Source organism: Cryptosporidium muris, genomic scaffold (genome assembly GCF_000006515.1).
Source record: "Cryptosporidium muris RN66 scf_1106632353999 genomic scaffold, whole genome shotgun sequence".
Classification (NCBI taxonomy): Eukaryota; Apicomplexa; class Conoidasida; order Eucoccidiorida; family Cryptosporidiidae; genus Cryptosporidium; species Cryptosporidium muris.
In genome coordinates, this window is record NW_002196571.1 from 1,126,487 (window position 1) to 1,144,049 (window position 17,563).

The window sequence follows — 17,563 nt, forward strand, 5'->3', positions numbered from 1 at the left end:
TATATTTTTTCTAAAAAAGTTATCAAGTTTATTAAATTTGGGATTACTATATATAGTCGATTTGATTTCACCTTGGATTTTTTTGAATTTATTTATAGTTACTAGCTTTGTGAATCCTAAGATGGCTTAGTACTAAATATAAACATAACTAAGAAAGTAATACAATCAAAAGTTAGCATATTTTTTGATATTTATTAATATTAATTATGAAGATTCAAGGTGAGACTCCAAAAAATAGTGAAGTGAGTTCGAAGGTGATAGATATAGGAAATATTGAAGATTCTATAAGTGCTTCATGTGCTACTGACACAATACAGGATACCTCTTTAGGCACGCCAGAGAATGTTGCTGACTATTGTACTGCAAATGATGCTGTTAGTGGTGGATGTTCATCCATAAATGCTTGCTTTAATGCTTCTTCATCACCTCTAGTAGACTCCTTTACGCTTCCCTCATCCTCAAGATTAAATCCGATTATAGGAGGATATTTAGATAAGCTAAGTCCCACAGCATTTAAAGGATTTCAGAAGAGATATTTTCGTTTAAATGTTGTTGATAGTGCACTTTTATATTGGAGGGAGGAACCAACATATAGTGACCAGCAACCTCAAGGATGTATTAATTTATCAAGTGTAAAGGCTATTCATATAGAAGATGCACTGCACTTTGTAATTAGGACTCAAGGTAGAGATTACTGCCTTCGTGCCTTAGCTCCTGGAGATAAAGATATTTGGCTTGAATCTATATGTACCATAGTGAATGTTGTGGCTCATAGAGAAGCACTAAAAGAAGCTAAAGCTCAATATGATTTTAGTCGTCTTTTACTAGATAATTCGAGTGGTTTACAAACAAGTTTAATTGAGGCATTTAAGACACAAAGGAAGATAAAGTGGGTAAAGGAAGATAGAGTACCATTGACTTTTTCTGTTAGAGGAAAGAAGTTATTTCTTCACGTAAAAAATATTCAGAAACCTTTATCACAATTATGGTTTGATTATGTTTTCCGTATTAGATATACAAATAAGGCATATGAGACTATTTCAAAGCCAATACAGAGAAGTTCTTCATTTTGCTTATCATCATCTAGTTTATCTTTAGATGAGATTTTGTCATCCCAAAGGCAATCTAGACAAGCATATTTTTATGGTACATATCGTGGTCAGCAGATACGCCTGAGGACAGAGAAGATGTATAATAACTTTGGCAGTAATAGTAATAAGAATGTTTCAAATAATAACAGTGTCAATGGTGATACTACTCTAATATCTAATAATTTAACATCACCTATTCCAGAATATTTCCAATCAATAGATTTGAGAGCTTTAAACTTTTTGCGGGCTCGCACTTATCTAGATAATGTACTTTTTGGAGCACTTGATATTGAAGTTGGACCAATTCCAGTTGAATCTGTGAATAATACAGATAACTATAATAATGGTCTGAGTAGTTGTTCTTCTGTTCCACTAGTGCCAATGCAGAAATATTTTGCACTACTCATTTCTTCAAGACCAATAGCAAATAATGAAGCATTTTTCCCTTTACCTAACAATTTCATTATTCAATCGGGTAATAAATTAGCTGATGAAACAATAAATAATAGCCAAATTGGCAGTGAAGAGTTACCATTTGGAATGCAATTGGACTGTTTATATTTATTTTCTCCTGAATATGATGATAATCCTCCATTATATGTTATTGAATTAGATAATATACAATTATCTAGTAAGATACGTGAAATACAATCTGGATTTCAATTTAGGTTACAGGTTCCTTTACAAAATATTCTAGTATTTTTACCAGCCAAGCAAGAATTACATTTTGGTAGTGTTAGTACGAATACTGAGTGTGTCGGTTCATTAACACCAGCAGATAACTTAAACAATGAAGTAGTTTTATCAAATGAATCGGAATCCAATGATGGTAGCCACTCATCAAGTGTTACTGTAAATCATATGAATAATAATAATAAATCTAGTCATTTAAATACACCTGTGATATCTACAACTAAATTATCACCACCTATTGCTACTGGAGCATCTCATCAAGCTATTCTCCCAATTTCCTCAATTTGCAACTTAACATCAAATTTACCTACTTCAGCTACAAGCAATATTACGACAAATAATCCAAGTATATTAAACCAATCGAATGAGAAGATTTCTATTCGTATTATTTCAATATTTGGACCTGATGCAGAAATTTGGAGAGAATCATTAGTTGCAAGTTGCAGAGCTCGTCATGCTATTAGAGAACAGCGAATGAGAACTCTATATGACGAATTAAGAGCTTATGATAGTATCCCTAAAGAAATACTTGAACAGAATATAGAACAACTTTTATATCGCACAATGTTGTATATTTATAACAATACCTCGAATTTAGATAAAGAAATGGGTTTTAAAAGAGTCTCATCTTTTATTGGGATACTTAATGACAACTTCATAAGAAATGCTGACAATATTTCTTTGATGAAACTTACTAATCTTGTTGCATGTAGTTTTGCCACAATACCAATTGCAAAGGTACTACAAGGATTAGATGTATTTAATACAACTAGTATTGATTTGTTACAAGCATCTCATAGATCTTTAGGAACTCCTAGAGTTGATATTCTACGATTTATCCGTGAAAAGTACTTATTACCTATATTTGAAATGTTATACAAGTGTTACAAGGAGCGCTATGAAATTTTCAGCGAACTAGATATACTATTGATTTTGGAATTTTTGGCTGATATGCAATTTTCTTATGAATCTTATGGAATCTTTGATTCTTTATTTCAATATTATATTATTTCATTCTCTGATATATATATTAGGAAAATCATTAAACAATATTATTGTACACTCTTTCATATAATTGATGATACTTGCTCTCTAGGGAAGACAAATAGAGATAAGGATACTGGGACTTTATCAATATCTTTATTCAGTGATCTTTTCAGTATTTTGATTTGTATGGCAAATTCATTTTCAACATTACAAATGTATTATAATTCTTCATATATTCGTAATATGGTATTTTCTATTATTCAACAAACATTATTATTATATCAGCTTGCTATGAGGGATGTTGTATTACTTAATATATGTACATTAACTGAATTTGATATTAGTAATCGGAATTTTTATTTTTTAATGAAGTCAATATGCAAAATACGAGTAATACTGATAAATTCAACCTATCAAGTACCACTTGTACTTGGAACGAACTTGATTTCGATAATTATCCTTGCTTCAATTTCCATATTCAAGATTACTTAAATATAGAAACTGAAAGTAGTAATTTTAAGGCAAATTGTGAAGGTATTGGAATTACTACTGAAGTTCTTTGTGGCCTTTTGAATGGAATTGAGGATTATATACACAGGTGCGATGAATTAGATCAAATATTGGAACGTTGGATGCCTTTTTTGCTTTATAAATATGAGTGTGAGTATATGAGGGAATATAATTTGCAATCATCCCACATTGTAGCAAATTACAGCTATACACAATCAATTGATAATGAGTCTATAGTGAATAACAATCAAAACAATTCTGTAAGCAGTGTTACAAATAGTGGTATAAACAATGCTATATTAAATAACTCTATTGGGATTAACAATGATATATATAGGAATTTAGACTTGATAATTCCGAGAAATTTAAGAAATGAAGCGAAAAGATTTACCTTATTGCACAGTTTATCAAAAATACTTCTTACTATAAGAGTTTGTAAAGATTGGAATAATAAATTTCAGAATATATTTATATCAGCAATACAACAAAAACAAGAGACACTTCTTAATCCCAATATTTCCGATAGTACTATTAACAAAGATGATAATTTGTGTAACTCAAGTACTCAAAGTAATTTATCCTGGCTCTCTTTAATTTTATCTTTTGATATGGACAATTTACTGAAGGAAGCTGTTAGACCACAATTACGTGTATTGAAAATGTCTCTAAAAAAAAGTATTTTTAGTAGAGTATCTAAGATGATACTGGAATATACTATCCATAGATATATAAAGTTAATTATGTATTTTGCTTACTATTACTCATCAATTGATAATAAAAATCCTAGCATTGAAACTGGTTCTTCTATATCTCAAGATGATGATACTACTGAAAACAATAGTTGCGACTTGATAGCCTCTAAGCTATTAGAGGATTGGGATATATTTGGAAGATTTTTCCAGGATTGTATGTTAGAGGAAGATATTCGTGAATGTTTAATTATTTTGGCTGATCTACATGATATTTTAATTGCACCATTACCTACAGTCAACCAAAAATGTGTTGAATTTCAAGAAAAATATCGTATATTTGATGTAAATATTTTTATGAGATCTGTTATGAGAATGCGTTGTGAGCCTAATATAGAGCTATTTCGTCATTCATGCTCAGTATCATCTATTGATTTAGACAATTCACTTAATAACTCAATAAGTACAGATGAAGTAACACAACTTTTAAATGTAAATGCTATTAATACTGATGGAAATGTTGCTACATCATCAGAAGTGGTTGATACAATGGTTAATTATGACAAATTTTCATCTATATCATGGGCTAAGTTGAATCCGTGTATGTGTAATAAGCAAATGAATTCTTTGAGGAATATAGGTAATTCTATTATTCAAAATATTTCCACTGTTTGTAATATATCTGAGAATGCAGACCCAACTACAAATTTGTGTGCTAATATCACAACAAATTCTGGTCTTCTTGTAGGTAATACTAATATAAACTCAACAGCTATTTCAAATATTTTAACAAATTTAAATTTTCCTAAGAAGAAATTAATTAATATGAATCCAGAAGAGCGTAGGATTTACTACTTGACTAATCCATTAAATAATAATACTAATAGTGGGTATCTAAACCAGTTAAATCTAGGTACTTTAAAGAGGTCATTTTCAATGGAGTACCCTTCAATAGTAAATACTGATGACAATAGGGAACGAAATACAATAACGTCATTTTTGCTTGGGAAACTCTCTACTAGCTCACCATCTTCAATAATATTATTGCAACAATCTGTTTCTTTACTAACTCAGTTTCCAATTCTTGCTGCACTTATGGAAAAAGATGATCTTTGGTGGAAACATGTATCTAATATTTATTCACAAATCTTCATTCCTAAAGATTTATTTAGTATACCACCTAAATCAGTTGAATATGTGCTTAGTAACAATGCAGGTATTTCAATGAATAACGCAACAAATAGTAATGACTTATTACAATGCCCATTGCTGCAATTCAAGAAGGATATTGATATATGCAATTTATTGTCGAATTCAATGTGTGGTAAATATATAATGGATAAGTTGTACTTTTTATATCCCCCTACTACTGAAGCTTGTGCTTTGTATCATATATTGGGACATGAAAATGAAAAGGGTGATGATACTGGAATGTCAATACGTTACCAATATTCAACTCAACTTGCTGGCTCATTGATGCTTTATTACTCAGAAGATAATAGTCATCCTAGTACTGAAAATGTTTATATTAGTTGGCTCCCTTGCTATGCATTTGTCGAAGATATGACTCTTTATATATATGATAATACTTATAGATTTAAGCTTTATGAAATTCTCAATATACGCCCATTACCCTGTGGCAGGGTAACAAGTGTATGTATTGATCCTCAAGACCTCTCTAGGACTAGTTTTATTATTTTCTGGGGAGATAGAGAGTCCACAGTTTCAGCTACTTCCAGCTTATCTTCTCCTCTACCATCTGGATCATGCTTAACTCAACAATCTTCCAATATATTGACAAATAATCCATCGAATTTTCTTAATGGAAATGAATGTTACATGGAAACAAAGAATTTGTCAATATATTTTCGTGCTCCAACACCACACTTGGCCTCTATGTGGGTTTTTGAGATTGATTCATTAATCCAAAAATCAAAGAGTATCTGGGATATGAATTTTATTGAGAAACAAGAAAAGAAGAGAGCTTGTCAATTTCTTCGTAAACCGAGTTCAATAATGCTACATAGGTAAAATTACATATTAATATTTAGATTTTATTCTTATGATGGCATCTGTGTATATATAGGCTATTTGATCTTCCTTTCAAGTTTAGCTAAAGTATTATCCAATACAACTATTTCCTCTGCTAAATAATTCATTTGTTGATTAAGTAGCTTAATTTCTAATGTAACGACATCTGAAGGAGTCTCAGCGAGTTCAATTTCAGCTCTTCGTAATTTATTCCTCATATCTGTCATTGCATCATCTTTTTCCTCTAGGAGCTGCGTAATTTCTTGTATTTGATCTTTTATTTGTTGTTTATGCTTACCATTAAAATCCTTATACTCCTTCATTCTTTTTTTATGTTGTTGAGCTGTACTCCAGTTAGACCCACCTTGGCATCTCATTATCTCACTTATAGATATTAATTCACTGGGTGTAGTTTCTGGTGCTTGTATTACTATTATTGGTGCAGTATAATCAGAAACAATAGATGAAGGTTTCGTTAAAGATTCTAAAAATTCTTTCGGATGGATTTTTTTTTGTTCTTTCTCTACTGTTTTTAATGTATTTAAGGGTGTTACTGGGCCCTCTGTATTTGGTTTTAGTACAGTTTGTTCTATATTAAGACCTTTTGCTGCATTAATACTTGCCCCAACTGTCAGTTCATTAACAACATTTTGAATAGCAGTTATATCTGATTCAATCGCTGGTATAGAATCTCTTAATTTTTCTTGTTCAGCAGCTATTTCTTGTATATTATGCTGAGGTTCTACATCTTCTGTTTTTGGTGTCAAATCATCTATTACCGTATCAAAAGCTTCTTGAATATCTCTTCCAATACCTCCAAAAACTCCCTTTAACCCACTAAAAATAGTGTTTCCTACAGATTCAAATCCACTTCCAATAACATCAAGTGGATCAAATTTATTGTCAACTTTTAATCCATATACAGTTTTACTTAGGAGTGCTCCAATGAATAAAAATTTTATCTTCTTCATTTTTCTTTTATTACTAAATTATTTTAATTTAATAATTAATTTTTTTTTTATATCTGATTGTAGCTTAAATCTCTAACAGCTGCAGTTGCACAGTACATGCAAATACCGGTATCAGTATCCACATGTTAAAGTGCATGCAAATAAAGTTAAATCTATAAATAAATATATATAGTTCTATACTGTATTAAATAAAATGAAATTATTGATCTAACAAATTATAAGTAATTTAAACTATATCTTCAAGTCTTTTACTATTAAAATATGCCAGTTAATAATACTAGTATTTTAATTAGTTCTAAAAATAGCATATAAATTTTATTATTAAACATTTCTAAAAAAATATTTTAAAATCAATTAAGGACATATGAAATAAAGTCTATCTCTTGTTTGAGTATGCCATTAAGGATAATATCAATGGAATGTACAGTATAAGGCCTAAAATTAAAGATCAATAAATAAATTTCAAAATTATAGCTCTATTGTTAACTTACTTATGAATTTTAATATCAGAAGCATTGCCTATAATAATTAATTTTGATTGTGGTATATTTTTGAATTCACTGGTAGATGTTATTATTCTTGCTTGTGCAGATTTACATAACCAGGTAAGCTCACTAGGAGATGGAGATTTAATTGAAGAACAAATGAAAATATAAAATCCTTCAAACAGTGGTTTTTTACGTGCTTTATTAATAGAATTTGATAATTGAAAGCCAAATTTGCGTTCCCCTGCAGAATCATATAATAAAGGAGCTTTATTTATAGCAGTAATTATTGAATCATATGATTTCAAAGCTAAAGCAGCCTTTAAGGTCTGAGGTGTTATAATTGATATACCTTTACAAACAGCCCATAAAAATTTTAAAGTTCTTTTAATAGAGGGAGCAATTAAATGAGTTACGGAATTATACATCAATTCAAAATCCTCTTGTTCAATTGTTTGAATATTATATCTCTCTAAAATATCAGTATCTTTGTTTGTTGGTGAGCAACCAGTCCATATTATTGTTATTTGATTTGAATATTCCCTTGTATTAATTACTTCATCAGATGAATTTTCTTTAACAAAAGAGCAAACATTAGCTAATTTATTATTAACAGGTTTAAAAACTGAGTCAGTTTCTTTTTTCTTCTTTTTTTTATCTGGAAGAACATTTGGGTAAGTTTCGTTATTCCGACACTTTTTTAGCTTTTGAGTTTCATCTATATGCTTATCTTTTATTAATTCATCCGATATTTTCATCTTTTCAGAAAATTTATTGTTATTACTTTCTTTATTATGCTTGGTATTTTCCTTAAAATTAAAATTCTCTTCACTAATTTGTGTTTGTTCTAGATTAATATCTCTATTCCATATTGGTGTAGATATTCCTTCAGAACATTCACCATATTTAATTAGTTTTACTTTAACATTACCAAAATAGAGTATAGAACCCGGGATAACTTCATATTTACAAAAAGGAAGAATTTTATTATTTTGTTTATTTCTGTATGTTCCATTTTTAATACCCCGATCTTCAACAAAAAACTCACCATTTTCGCAATATATCACTGCACATTCAGATGATGATGAATTATGATGAATTGAGATATCACCCATACCACTTTGATTACCAACATTATCAATCATATTCTCTCCGTTGTAAAGTGGGAAAGAATCTACTATTGATTCACCACTTGAACTATTACCAAATATTAGTAAACAACCAACATCCTTATAAGCATCAATATTTATATTTTCTTCATTATTTAAAATCTCCATTATTAAAGAAAATTATATTTCAGAATTTACAAAAAACAAAGAAACTCAGTGGGGTATCGTCTCCATTATTTTTAGGGCGGGTATATTGTGCATGTAAATAATAAATAGATTAAACGAAATTAACAAAATTCAGATAAGTACATAATAATGTTATAATACTAACTTCTATAAAAAATTCTATTAAACAGATCTTTATCAATTATATATATGTATTCTTTCTATAATTAATTCTCTAAATAATTCTACTAGTATCTGCGTTATAGTTAAATGTTTCATTATTAACTTCTGCATTATCATGTATATACTGATAGGGAGTATCACTTATACTGTATGATGGAGGGTTTAATATTGTAAGCTTAATAATTCCAACAATTATAACTTCCGTTGCAATAATAACTAAAAAATATACCCACCATTTATACTTTTCATATTCACATGTTTGACCATAATAATTGTGAGTACAATTACAAGCAAAGTCATCATCAGGTAAATCAATACAAGTAGCTCCATTTTTACATATACCTTTGATATCACACATTTTAAAACATTCTCTAACAGTACAGGGTACAGTATCTATTAATTCTGAACTACTAGGACATGATAATCCTCCTAGTTGTGCATTTTGAAGAATTAATTTAGATCTAGTTCTTTCACCAGTTCCACAAGTAGTTGAACACAAACTCCAAGATAGCCATTCAGATACTAGACAGTTTATAGGGCAATCTTGAGTATTACAAACTTGTGTTTCTGAACTAGATAAGTCACAAGGTGCTGTTATATCAGATTGCCAAATAAGTTTTCTAGTTCTACTTTGATATCCACCTGAACAAGTGTTGCTACATAATGACCATTCAGACCACATTGAATAAGTGCAATCATTACATAAAATATTCAAATTGCAACCTTGAGTATCAATTAAAGGTGGACAGGGTGCACCTGTAAAAGTTTGAGGTCTTATTACCAACCTTATTCTGTATTTACTTCCAATATAACAAGTAGAGCTACATGGTGACCAGGCACTCCATTCTGAAACCACACAATCAACAGCATCTGCAGAAATAAATGAACCAGGTGATATAACTTTTACAGCAACTACAGGTTCATTAAGACATCTTCTCCAAAATAGTTGTTCAGAATAACCAAATTGGGTAGCTATAGCAAAACCATATTCTTGTCTTTGAATATAAAGTTGCCAAGAATTAATAAATGGCCATTTATATATCCTAGGTTGAAGTATAGATCCAACAGTTAAAAGTCTTAAGCGATAATTATTATAAAAGCATGAGCGATATATTTGTTTATTGAATAAATTTCCTTCTATATACAACTCTATTGCATTTGGATTTGCAGTATATAGTATAACTGAGAAACCATCTGAGGTAATATTACCTCCAACAGAAACAATATGATTCATAGGCCAAATATCTCCATCTATAAGAGGATAATATTCACCTTCTGTATAATTAAGTCCAAAACTAAAAAGAGATATTTAATTAAGACAAAGAAAAATATTAGAACAAGTAATAACTAATAAAATTGATTTTTTTACGTGGCATCATTCCACAGCAAATGTGTGCATACCTGTAAGGATTAGTAACTCCAATATTTGCAGAGCCTTGTATTGTTGCTATCTGAGCTAGAGAATATTCTCTTCTTGTAATTACTAAGAATATGTATATAAAGTAAATCAATAAGAATTTCTTTATGTTCATTTAATAAAATGCTGCAGAATAAACTATGAGACCTGTTAATATTACAAAATGTTTAAGCCGCTAACGTCAATATTTAGTTACCTAAATTATATTAGCGGATTATGCAAGGTATACCATTTAATTAACTAACCGAATAATTTAAAAAAGAAAGACAAGTTTTATGTAAAGTAATAGACTAGAATAATATTTAAGTGTATATATATAAAACTGGAATATATAAGCCTTATTTTAATTAAGTCCTTGAATTAAGGAATAGATGACGATAAATTGTTAATTATTGGATAAATGTTATATACTATTATTAATATGTTATCTACACTTTTAAAAAATTATTATTTAAGATCTTGGTTATTTTTATTATATTTGACTTTTTTTTTAATATCTTCTAAATTTATTTATTCATTACCCCCAAGTTATCAATGGACTAATGCATGGACAGATGTTACAGATCAAGGAGCTGAGTATATATTTACTAATACAACTCAACCTTGGTTTGATGGAATATCTTTTAGAGTAAGTTGGATTTAATTTTATATTTATCATTTTAGTGGAATCTACTTACAATATTTTTCTTTTTAATAATAAAATTTTATTAGTTCATAGGTGAATTTATATTTACTAAAGATAAAGATACTATAGTTACAATATATAATGGAAATAATATTCATTGTAAATTATCTGTTAGTTGACGAAATTTACCTTTTTTGTCATTTAAATATATTATTTTCTTCCTGTCTATAATTTTTTTTTTGTTTTATACAGATTGATTATAAATCTCAGCTTGTTATAGCTGAATCTTCATCAGAAAGTGGAGAGTACAATATAAATCAATATACTTTTTTTCCTTTTACTTATGAACCTCAAAATATTAAAATAGATATTGCTGTTGAAAAGTTAATATGGCCAGGAGGATTTTATTTTTATATAGTAGGCAATGGTCCTTATTATTACTGCCGTTCTGTAACTTATGTACCTATTACCAATATCAAGTGGGGATCAGATCAATTACGAAATTATACTGTAAAAAGAAATATTCCTTTAGGCGATCCCTATAGACGTATTTATATTGCTGATGGATGGCCAAGAATGATGGATTTTGTAAATAATAATTTATACTATGTAAATAATACTGTAGTTGATAAAACAACAGGAACACCTACCTCGGATAGAATTCCAACTGAATATAAATCTTGGCCTTATGGAATGGATGCACATATTTTTGGATCTGGAATGTGGCCTACTAATCAGTATTCATATAGATGGAATTTGACAATAGCTGTTATGGCATCAACCGATAATACAGATTACTACTATAGGCTAGATAATTACTTTACACACTTTGGATATAATAAAATGTGTACTATTAATAGAAATACAATATATAATAACCATAATTTAACAAATGATAGACCTTATGCGTTTGATACAGATTTTGGTGCCCAACCTTTTACTGTAAGTCTCCTGAAACTTTATAATCAAATATAAAATATTTAAAACATTCCTTTATACTATATTTAATAAAAATATTACTATATAGATATTAAGTCAATATTGATTTTTATTTTATTTTTAGGTTGTATTAATAAATCAACCATTTGGTGTTGAACTTTTTGCAAGAGAAATGCTTTGGACACCAGGTGGAGGTTATACATGTGGTCGTTACAATTATAATGCTCAAAGCTTTGGTATTTATACAACTCAGCAAGAATATTTTCGTAGAGTAGCTCCGAGATATGGAATAACACCAGTTAATTGTGAGTATTCACAATGGTCTGCATGGATGCCATGTAGTAGCACATGTAAAGGAGGTACAACATATAGATGGCGTTATCCATTAAGTGAAGTAATGGCAGGTGGTTTAGAATGTCCTAATACAATGCAAGAATCTCTATGTAATGTAAATATAACTTGTAGTCCCTGTGAATTTGGAGAATGGTCTGTATGGAGTGAATGTTCTGCATCTTGTCGAGGAGGTATATCAACAAGAACTAGAACTTTAATCAATAATATTACTGATTGTATGAATATGGTATTACAATCAATGAGTTGTAATAATATTCCATGCCCTATAAACTGTATTCTTTCTGAATGGAGTTCTTGGACTCCTTGTCCTAGTAATTCTTGTTCTGCAACTAAATCACGATATAGAGTAACTGTAACTGAATCTCAATATGGTGGTATTCCTTGTCCACCAGAAGAACAACTTACTCAAATTACTTTTTGTCTTGAAAATTGTACTAATATTTGTGAAGAAGGAACTACTGGGTCTGAAATATGTAAAAATGGTGGTAAATGTATTAATTATGGAATTGGTCAATACATATGCAAATGTAAACCTGGATATTTTGGAGTAAATTGTGAAATTTCATCAGAAAATACTGCAAATATAGTAGTTGGAATATCAATAGCTGGTGTAGTTACCTTAATAGGTATTTCCATTTGGTATTTTGCTAATAGAACATAATTAATAATAATATAAAATTAAATTAATAAAATAATTATAATTTGTAATTACAATTATTGTTATATAGATATAAAATATCATTGTTTATTAACTTAGTTTACCTTTTCTAAATTTTATTCTTTTATAAGATATACAAATCAACATTTAAATCTTATATAATTTAATTAACTAAAATTTTAATTATTGACTATAAATACAATATTGTGAAGATATTCTTTTCAATTTTCTATTTTTCTAATAGTTATATTACTATAACAAATATTTTATAGTCAGGGTCTCTTATTATATCAATAAATGAAACTTAAAATTTTAAAGTATATAATTTTTAGATTACTCAATAGAAAATATCTTATTAAGATGAATATTATATAAATTACAATATAAATATTAATATATAATAGATTCGAGTTATATTAATAAGCCTTCTAATTTTATGTAGACCCATACTTAAATTATCATCTAGTATCGTTATCTATATCAAAATTTAATATTGAAATTTATTAGTAATATAAAAATGAGCTTCTGCTATTATACAAATAATTGTTGTTGTCATAAGTGTTATAATTATTGTAAGTGTCATATTGTAGGTCATTGGCTACCTAACTTTAATCAAATATATCAAATAAAAAATCCATGTATTTCTGAATTTACTGATGAAGTAAAATTTCAAGACAATAAAACTATTTGTAATAATTGTACTTGTGATCCAAAAAAACAGCATCTAAATATTTGTTTTAGTCCTTGTATAGATTCTGGTAATTTTGAACACTATAATCAGCATCATTGCAATAGTTGTATACATTATCAGTGTGAAAATATTGAAAATAAGAATAATAATGAATATAAAGCTCATTATTTAGCAAATAATTCAGATACTTTAAATCTTAATTTTAATGGTAAATTACCTAATAGTTTATCTATATCTGTTGACTCAAAGGGAATTGTGACATTAGGAGTTAGTAATAATATAGAAGATAATAATAAAGATTAGAAAATTACGAACTCATAGTATTTTAAGTTATTTTATTAATTTTAAATAATTTATTATTTTCATTTATATATTGACTTATTAAATCTACAACTTAAATTTATGTTGGCTCCTACTATTTTGGCACCAATATCACTCTAATAATTTAATTATTTCCAATAAAATATTTGTTTACAACATTTCATTATTTAATTAACATGATAACTCGTCCTGGGAGTCTTATTGAACTAAGAATTCAAGATATTAATGAATTGAAAGAACGTATACAAAGTAAACAGAATATGACAGGAGAAGTGTCAGCTACTACCTTTATTATTAATGATAAACAATCAAATAATAATAATTCCAGAGCTCTAAATATACAATATTCTAGTGATGTTAGTAATAATAATAGAACATAGTTGGATAATTTAAAATCACTAGTATTTACTTAATTACTTCCATCTCCTTTTCTTCTCTTACTTATGAATAGACATCCCTCCCCCCTTTTAATTGAAGAAAAAAAGAATAGAGAAATAATATTCAAAATAAATATGAAAATACATAATATCAAATAATATAAGATCCTATACCCTATGTTATAAACTACAATGTCACCTTAGACTTGTTTTATAATAATAATAATAATAATAAAAATTAAAGGCCTTAATTCTATAAAAACACACACATTACCGCCTCGCTATAACCCGTATGTGTTACACACGTCTATAGGGTGTGTTGTATTATTGGAAATTTCTAATGATCCTAAATGTAGATTCAACTATAATTTACAAAGATAAAGAAAATCCACAAGATTAAAAAAGCATTCTAAACTTTACAAGATGGAATATAAATCTGAATTTGCATTTAGAGAAGGAGGAAAACGGCCAATTGTAAAACCAATTGCTGGATCTGCTGCATTCGGTGTACAACTAAACATGCCAAGAGCACCTACTCCAAATTATGAAATATATTCCACATCTAAAAATAATTTTGAAAGATCAAGTATAATCTCTACTCCAATGAAATCTCAAGAAATTACATTTAATAATGGATATCCAATAACTAAAAATTCAATGTCACAAACTCATAGAATGTCACAACCGCAAATTACAAATCAAAGAAATAAATCTGTAGTTAAACCATATATAAGAGCATTGTCAAATGATAATATAACTCCAATTTCTAATACTTCATCTATACAACCTAATATAGTGAAATGTCAATCTTCAGCAATTGACTATCCAGTTATTACACCTTTAGATGAAAAATCAAGTAATGTAAATTTAATTAATAATCCAACAATAAAAGAAAATTCAACCTCTTCAATATATAATGAAGGATCGCGTAGATCAGTAAAGCGTCAATCAGATGATAGTACCATTGGAACACCAAAAATTGAAGATAATAATTTCTCAAGATTACCAACTAAGGATGAACTACGTTTATTTAGTGTACCACAAGCTTCACCTCCTGATGGAAAACAAACAATTTCTAGAGAAAACTCTATAGATATTACACAAAAAAATTTGAAATCAGATATTAATATTGCAGCTAAAGAACCAGATAAATTAAATAGTAGTCAATCTTTAAAAGCTGTTCCAGGATATCCCAATAATGTTGAGTTACAATATGTTGATGATATGGTTATTTTGGCTCCACAAAAGAATGAAATATTACATCCAAAATTAATGAATTCAAATGAGGATTTATCAACTGGAATTTCAATGAAAACTGCACAAAACATTCGTAACAAACCATCGGCTAATTTGTTCACAAAACAAACATTAGATAATGCTCCAATGTCGGAAGCAGCAAATGTGATGTTAGAAAGTGCCAATAATAATGAAAAGGCACAAAGTTCCAATGTGAATAAAGTAAAAAGCTTCCCTATAGAAATGAGTGTTGATAATCCAATTTCAGTAGAAACTCAAACAAGTAATGTTGAAGATATATCAGTAAGAAATATAGATAAAGAATCACAAAAAAATGTATCTGAAGGGGATATTCGAGGCAATCAAGATTCTATTAGCCAAAATGCACCACCAATTAGTTTAGATGATCAGGGATTAGAAGGTCATTTGAAGTGGTTATATGGTGAAGATACTAAAATTAGTGTAGGATTAGGTCCTAATATTCATGATATGAAACTAAATTCCATAAAATTGAATGATGAGTATGCAGTACATAGTTTTAATCCGTTAACTCAGATGGAAATCAGTAATAAGATCAAAAAGTGGATAAACCCAGTTCATGGACGTTTATTTGTTGTGTTGACTACTTCATTTGCTCTAACTGGTGTATTTCTGCAATCCCTTGTTTTCAATAGATTGAATAAATGGGGTAGTCCAAATAATTGTGGAGGAGTATTTGTAGAACCTTTTAAAACAAATCCTATGTTAGGTGCTTGCCCAGAAGCATTGAACGTCTTGGGTGGATTAGTAGTTAATGAACTTCGTAATGGAGGAGTTATCCGTTTATTTTGGGCTATGTGGATGCATGCCGGTTTTATTCATATAGGATTCAATGTATTATCACAAGCACAGCTTGGTTATATGATGGAACCAGATTGGGGAATGACAAGATTCTTTTTTTTGTTTTTCCTTTCGGCAATTGGAGGAAATTTAACTGTTTCAGTTATATCACCATGTTCATTAACTGTTGGAAGTTCAGGTGGACTTTTCGGTATAACAGCTGCTGGTTTGGTATATACATTTGAACACTGGAAAAATTTACCTAATCCATTGTTTTTGTTTGTATTTGATATATTTTCAGTTATTATAGGAATGGTATTATCATTTACAGGTGTGACAAATCCTTGGGCTCATGTTGGGGGTTTTTCTGTAGGATTATTATATACACTTGCTACTTTTAGAGGTTGTGGTGCTTGTAGTCCAGAAGATAGACTGGCACGCTATAATAGAATGGCTGCATTGCCAATATTTAGATTATTTATGAAACAAGATATGGAATGGGTAAAAAGACAAATAGAAGAAAAGAAGAAGAAGAAGATTGAGAGGCGTAATAAGAAGAAAGCTGAGCAATGGAGGAAAAATCAAAAAATGAAAAAAAACCTTCCTAATAGTAATACTGATGAAATTAATGATGGATCTGGTATAACTGTTGATGAATTTGGAATAAAAAGACATGCTGAGTTAATCATTGTTCTTGATAAAACCCCAGTAGGCAAAGTAACTATATTTAAGAAAATAAAGATTTGGTTTAAAAAGTTAGGTAGAAGCTTATGCCAGAAAAAAGGTTTATGGTCATTTAGAATAATTTCTGGATTACTGCTAATAATTTATTTTGTTATTGCTGCATTAGGAGTATTTTACCCTCCATTATACTGGCCAAATCCAGTGGGTATTGTATCTTTTGAGGCAGGAGTCGTGAAATGTGGTTGTTGCTATGTCAATAATGTATATACATGTGGCAGTAATCCTCAATTTATTGAGTGGTGTGAGCAGCAAGGTCCAAGTGCTCAACCAGATAGAACAGTTTTAGGAATTGATAAAAATTAAGGGTAGGAAGCATTAAGAATAAACCAATAAAAAAGTTAGAGTTCTTAGATGTATAATTATTATTAATATTAAAAACTAGTACTTTTTTTAAAAAATAATTTCCCATTATATTATTTCAACGAATAAATTCCTATATCTCACCTTTTTTCTTAAAAAACAAATTTA

The 17,563-nt window shown here is 28.9% G+C and overlaps 8 protein-coding genes across 8 annotated transcripts, besides 14 other annotated features; 5 read left to right on the plus strand and 3 right to left on the minus strand.

Annotated features, from left to right (window-relative positions):
• The first annotated feature begins 177 nt into the window (after positions 1–177).
• Positions 178–208: a sequence feature (AT_rich).
• Positions 207–6,001, plus strand: CMU_027400 (PH domain-containing protein; the record flags this gene model as incomplete). Its single annotated transcript, XM_002140043.1, has 2 exons — positions 207–3,114; positions 3,144–6,001. The coding sequence occupies 2 exons, from the start codon at positions 207–209 to the stop codon at positions 5,999–6,001; spliced, it is 5,766 nt and encodes a 1,921-aa protein (XP_002140079.1).
• A 56-nt stretch (positions 6,002–6,057) lies between these two features.
• On the minus strand, positions 6,058–6,972 carry CMU_027410 (uncharacterized protein; the record flags this gene model as incomplete). Its single annotated transcript, XM_002140044.1, has 1 exon — positions 6,058–6,972. The coding sequence occupies one exon, from the start codon at positions 6,970–6,972 to the stop codon at positions 6,058–6,060; it is 915 nt and encodes a 304-aa protein (XP_002140080.1).
• A 5-nt stretch (positions 6,973–6,977) lies between these two features.
• Positions 6,978–7,025: a sequence feature (AT_rich).
• A 253-nt stretch (positions 7,026–7,278) lies between these two features.
• Positions 7,279–7,323: a sequence feature (AT_rich).
• Positions 7,324–7,459: 136 nt separating this feature from the next.
• On the minus strand, positions 7,460–8,734 carry CMU_027420 (uncharacterized protein; the record flags this gene model as incomplete). Its single annotated transcript, XM_002140045.1, has 1 exon — positions 7,460–8,734. The coding sequence occupies one exon, from the start codon at positions 8,732–8,734 to the stop codon at positions 7,460–7,462; it is 1,275 nt and encodes a 424-aa protein (XP_002140081.1).
• A 232-nt stretch (positions 8,735–8,966) lies between these two features.
• On the minus strand, positions 8,967–10,446 carry CMU_027430 (thrombospondin type 1 domain-containing protein; the record flags this gene model as incomplete). The annotated part of the gene is made up of 2 exons (XM_002140046.1): positions 8,967–10,209; positions 10,316–10,446. 2 exons carry the CDS (start codon positions 10,444–10,446, stop codon positions 8,967–8,969), a joined length of 1,374 nt encoding a protein of 457 aa, XP_002140082.1.
• A 306-nt stretch (positions 10,447–10,752) lies between these two features.
• On the plus strand, positions 10,753–12,910 carry CMU_027440 (thrombospondin type 1 domain-containing protein; the record flags this gene model as incomplete). Its single annotated transcript, XM_002140047.1, has 4 exons — positions 10,753–10,959; positions 11,043–11,126; positions 11,209–11,898; positions 12,020–12,910. The coding sequence occupies 4 exons, from the start codon at positions 10,753–10,755 to the stop codon at positions 12,908–12,910; spliced, it is 1,872 nt and encodes a 623-aa protein (XP_002140083.1).
• Positions 10,766–10,846: a sequence feature (AT_rich).
• Positions 11,009–11,041: a sequence feature (AT_rich).
• Positions 11,915–12,018: a sequence feature (AT_rich).
• Positions 12,907–13,095: a sequence feature (AT_rich).
• A 94-nt stretch (positions 13,096–13,189) lies between these two features.
• Positions 13,190–13,310: a sequence feature (AT_rich).
• A 79-nt stretch (positions 13,311–13,389) lies between these two features.
• Positions 13,390–13,426: a sequence feature (AT_rich).
• On the plus strand, positions 13,425–13,901 carry CMU_027450 (uncharacterized protein; the record flags this gene model as incomplete). The annotated part of the gene is made up of 1 exon (XM_002140048.1): positions 13,425–13,901. One exon carries the CDS (start codon positions 13,425–13,427, stop codon positions 13,899–13,901), a length of 477 nt encoding a protein of 158 aa, XP_002140084.1.
• Positions 13,902–13,919: 18 nt separating this feature from the next.
• Positions 13,920–13,973: a sequence feature (AT_rich).
• Positions 13,974–14,095: 122 nt separating this feature from the next.
• Positions 14,096–14,299, plus strand: CMU_027460 (uncharacterized protein; the record flags this gene model as incomplete). The annotated part of the gene is made up of 1 exon (XM_002140049.1): positions 14,096–14,299. One exon carries the CDS (start codon positions 14,096–14,098, stop codon positions 14,297–14,299), a length of 204 nt encoding a protein of 67 aa, XP_002140085.1.
• A 112-nt stretch (positions 14,300–14,411) lies between these two features.
• Positions 14,412–14,460: a sequence feature (AT_rich).
• Positions 14,461–14,509: 49 nt separating this feature from the next.
• Positions 14,510–14,535: a microsatellite.
• A 184-nt stretch (positions 14,536–14,719) lies between these two features.
• On the plus strand, positions 14,720–17,398 carry CMU_027470 (rhomboid family protein; the record flags this gene model as incomplete). Its single annotated transcript, XM_002140050.1, has 1 exon — positions 14,720–17,398. The coding sequence occupies one exon, from the start codon at positions 14,720–14,722 to the stop codon at positions 17,396–17,398; it is 2,679 nt and encodes an 892-aa protein (XP_002140086.1).
• Positions 16,867–16,950: a sequence feature (GA-rich).
• A 51-nt stretch (positions 17,399–17,449) lies between the features above and the next one.
• Positions 17,450–17,499: a sequence feature (AT_rich).
• The last annotated feature ends 64 nt before the right edge of the window (positions 17,500–17,563 follow it).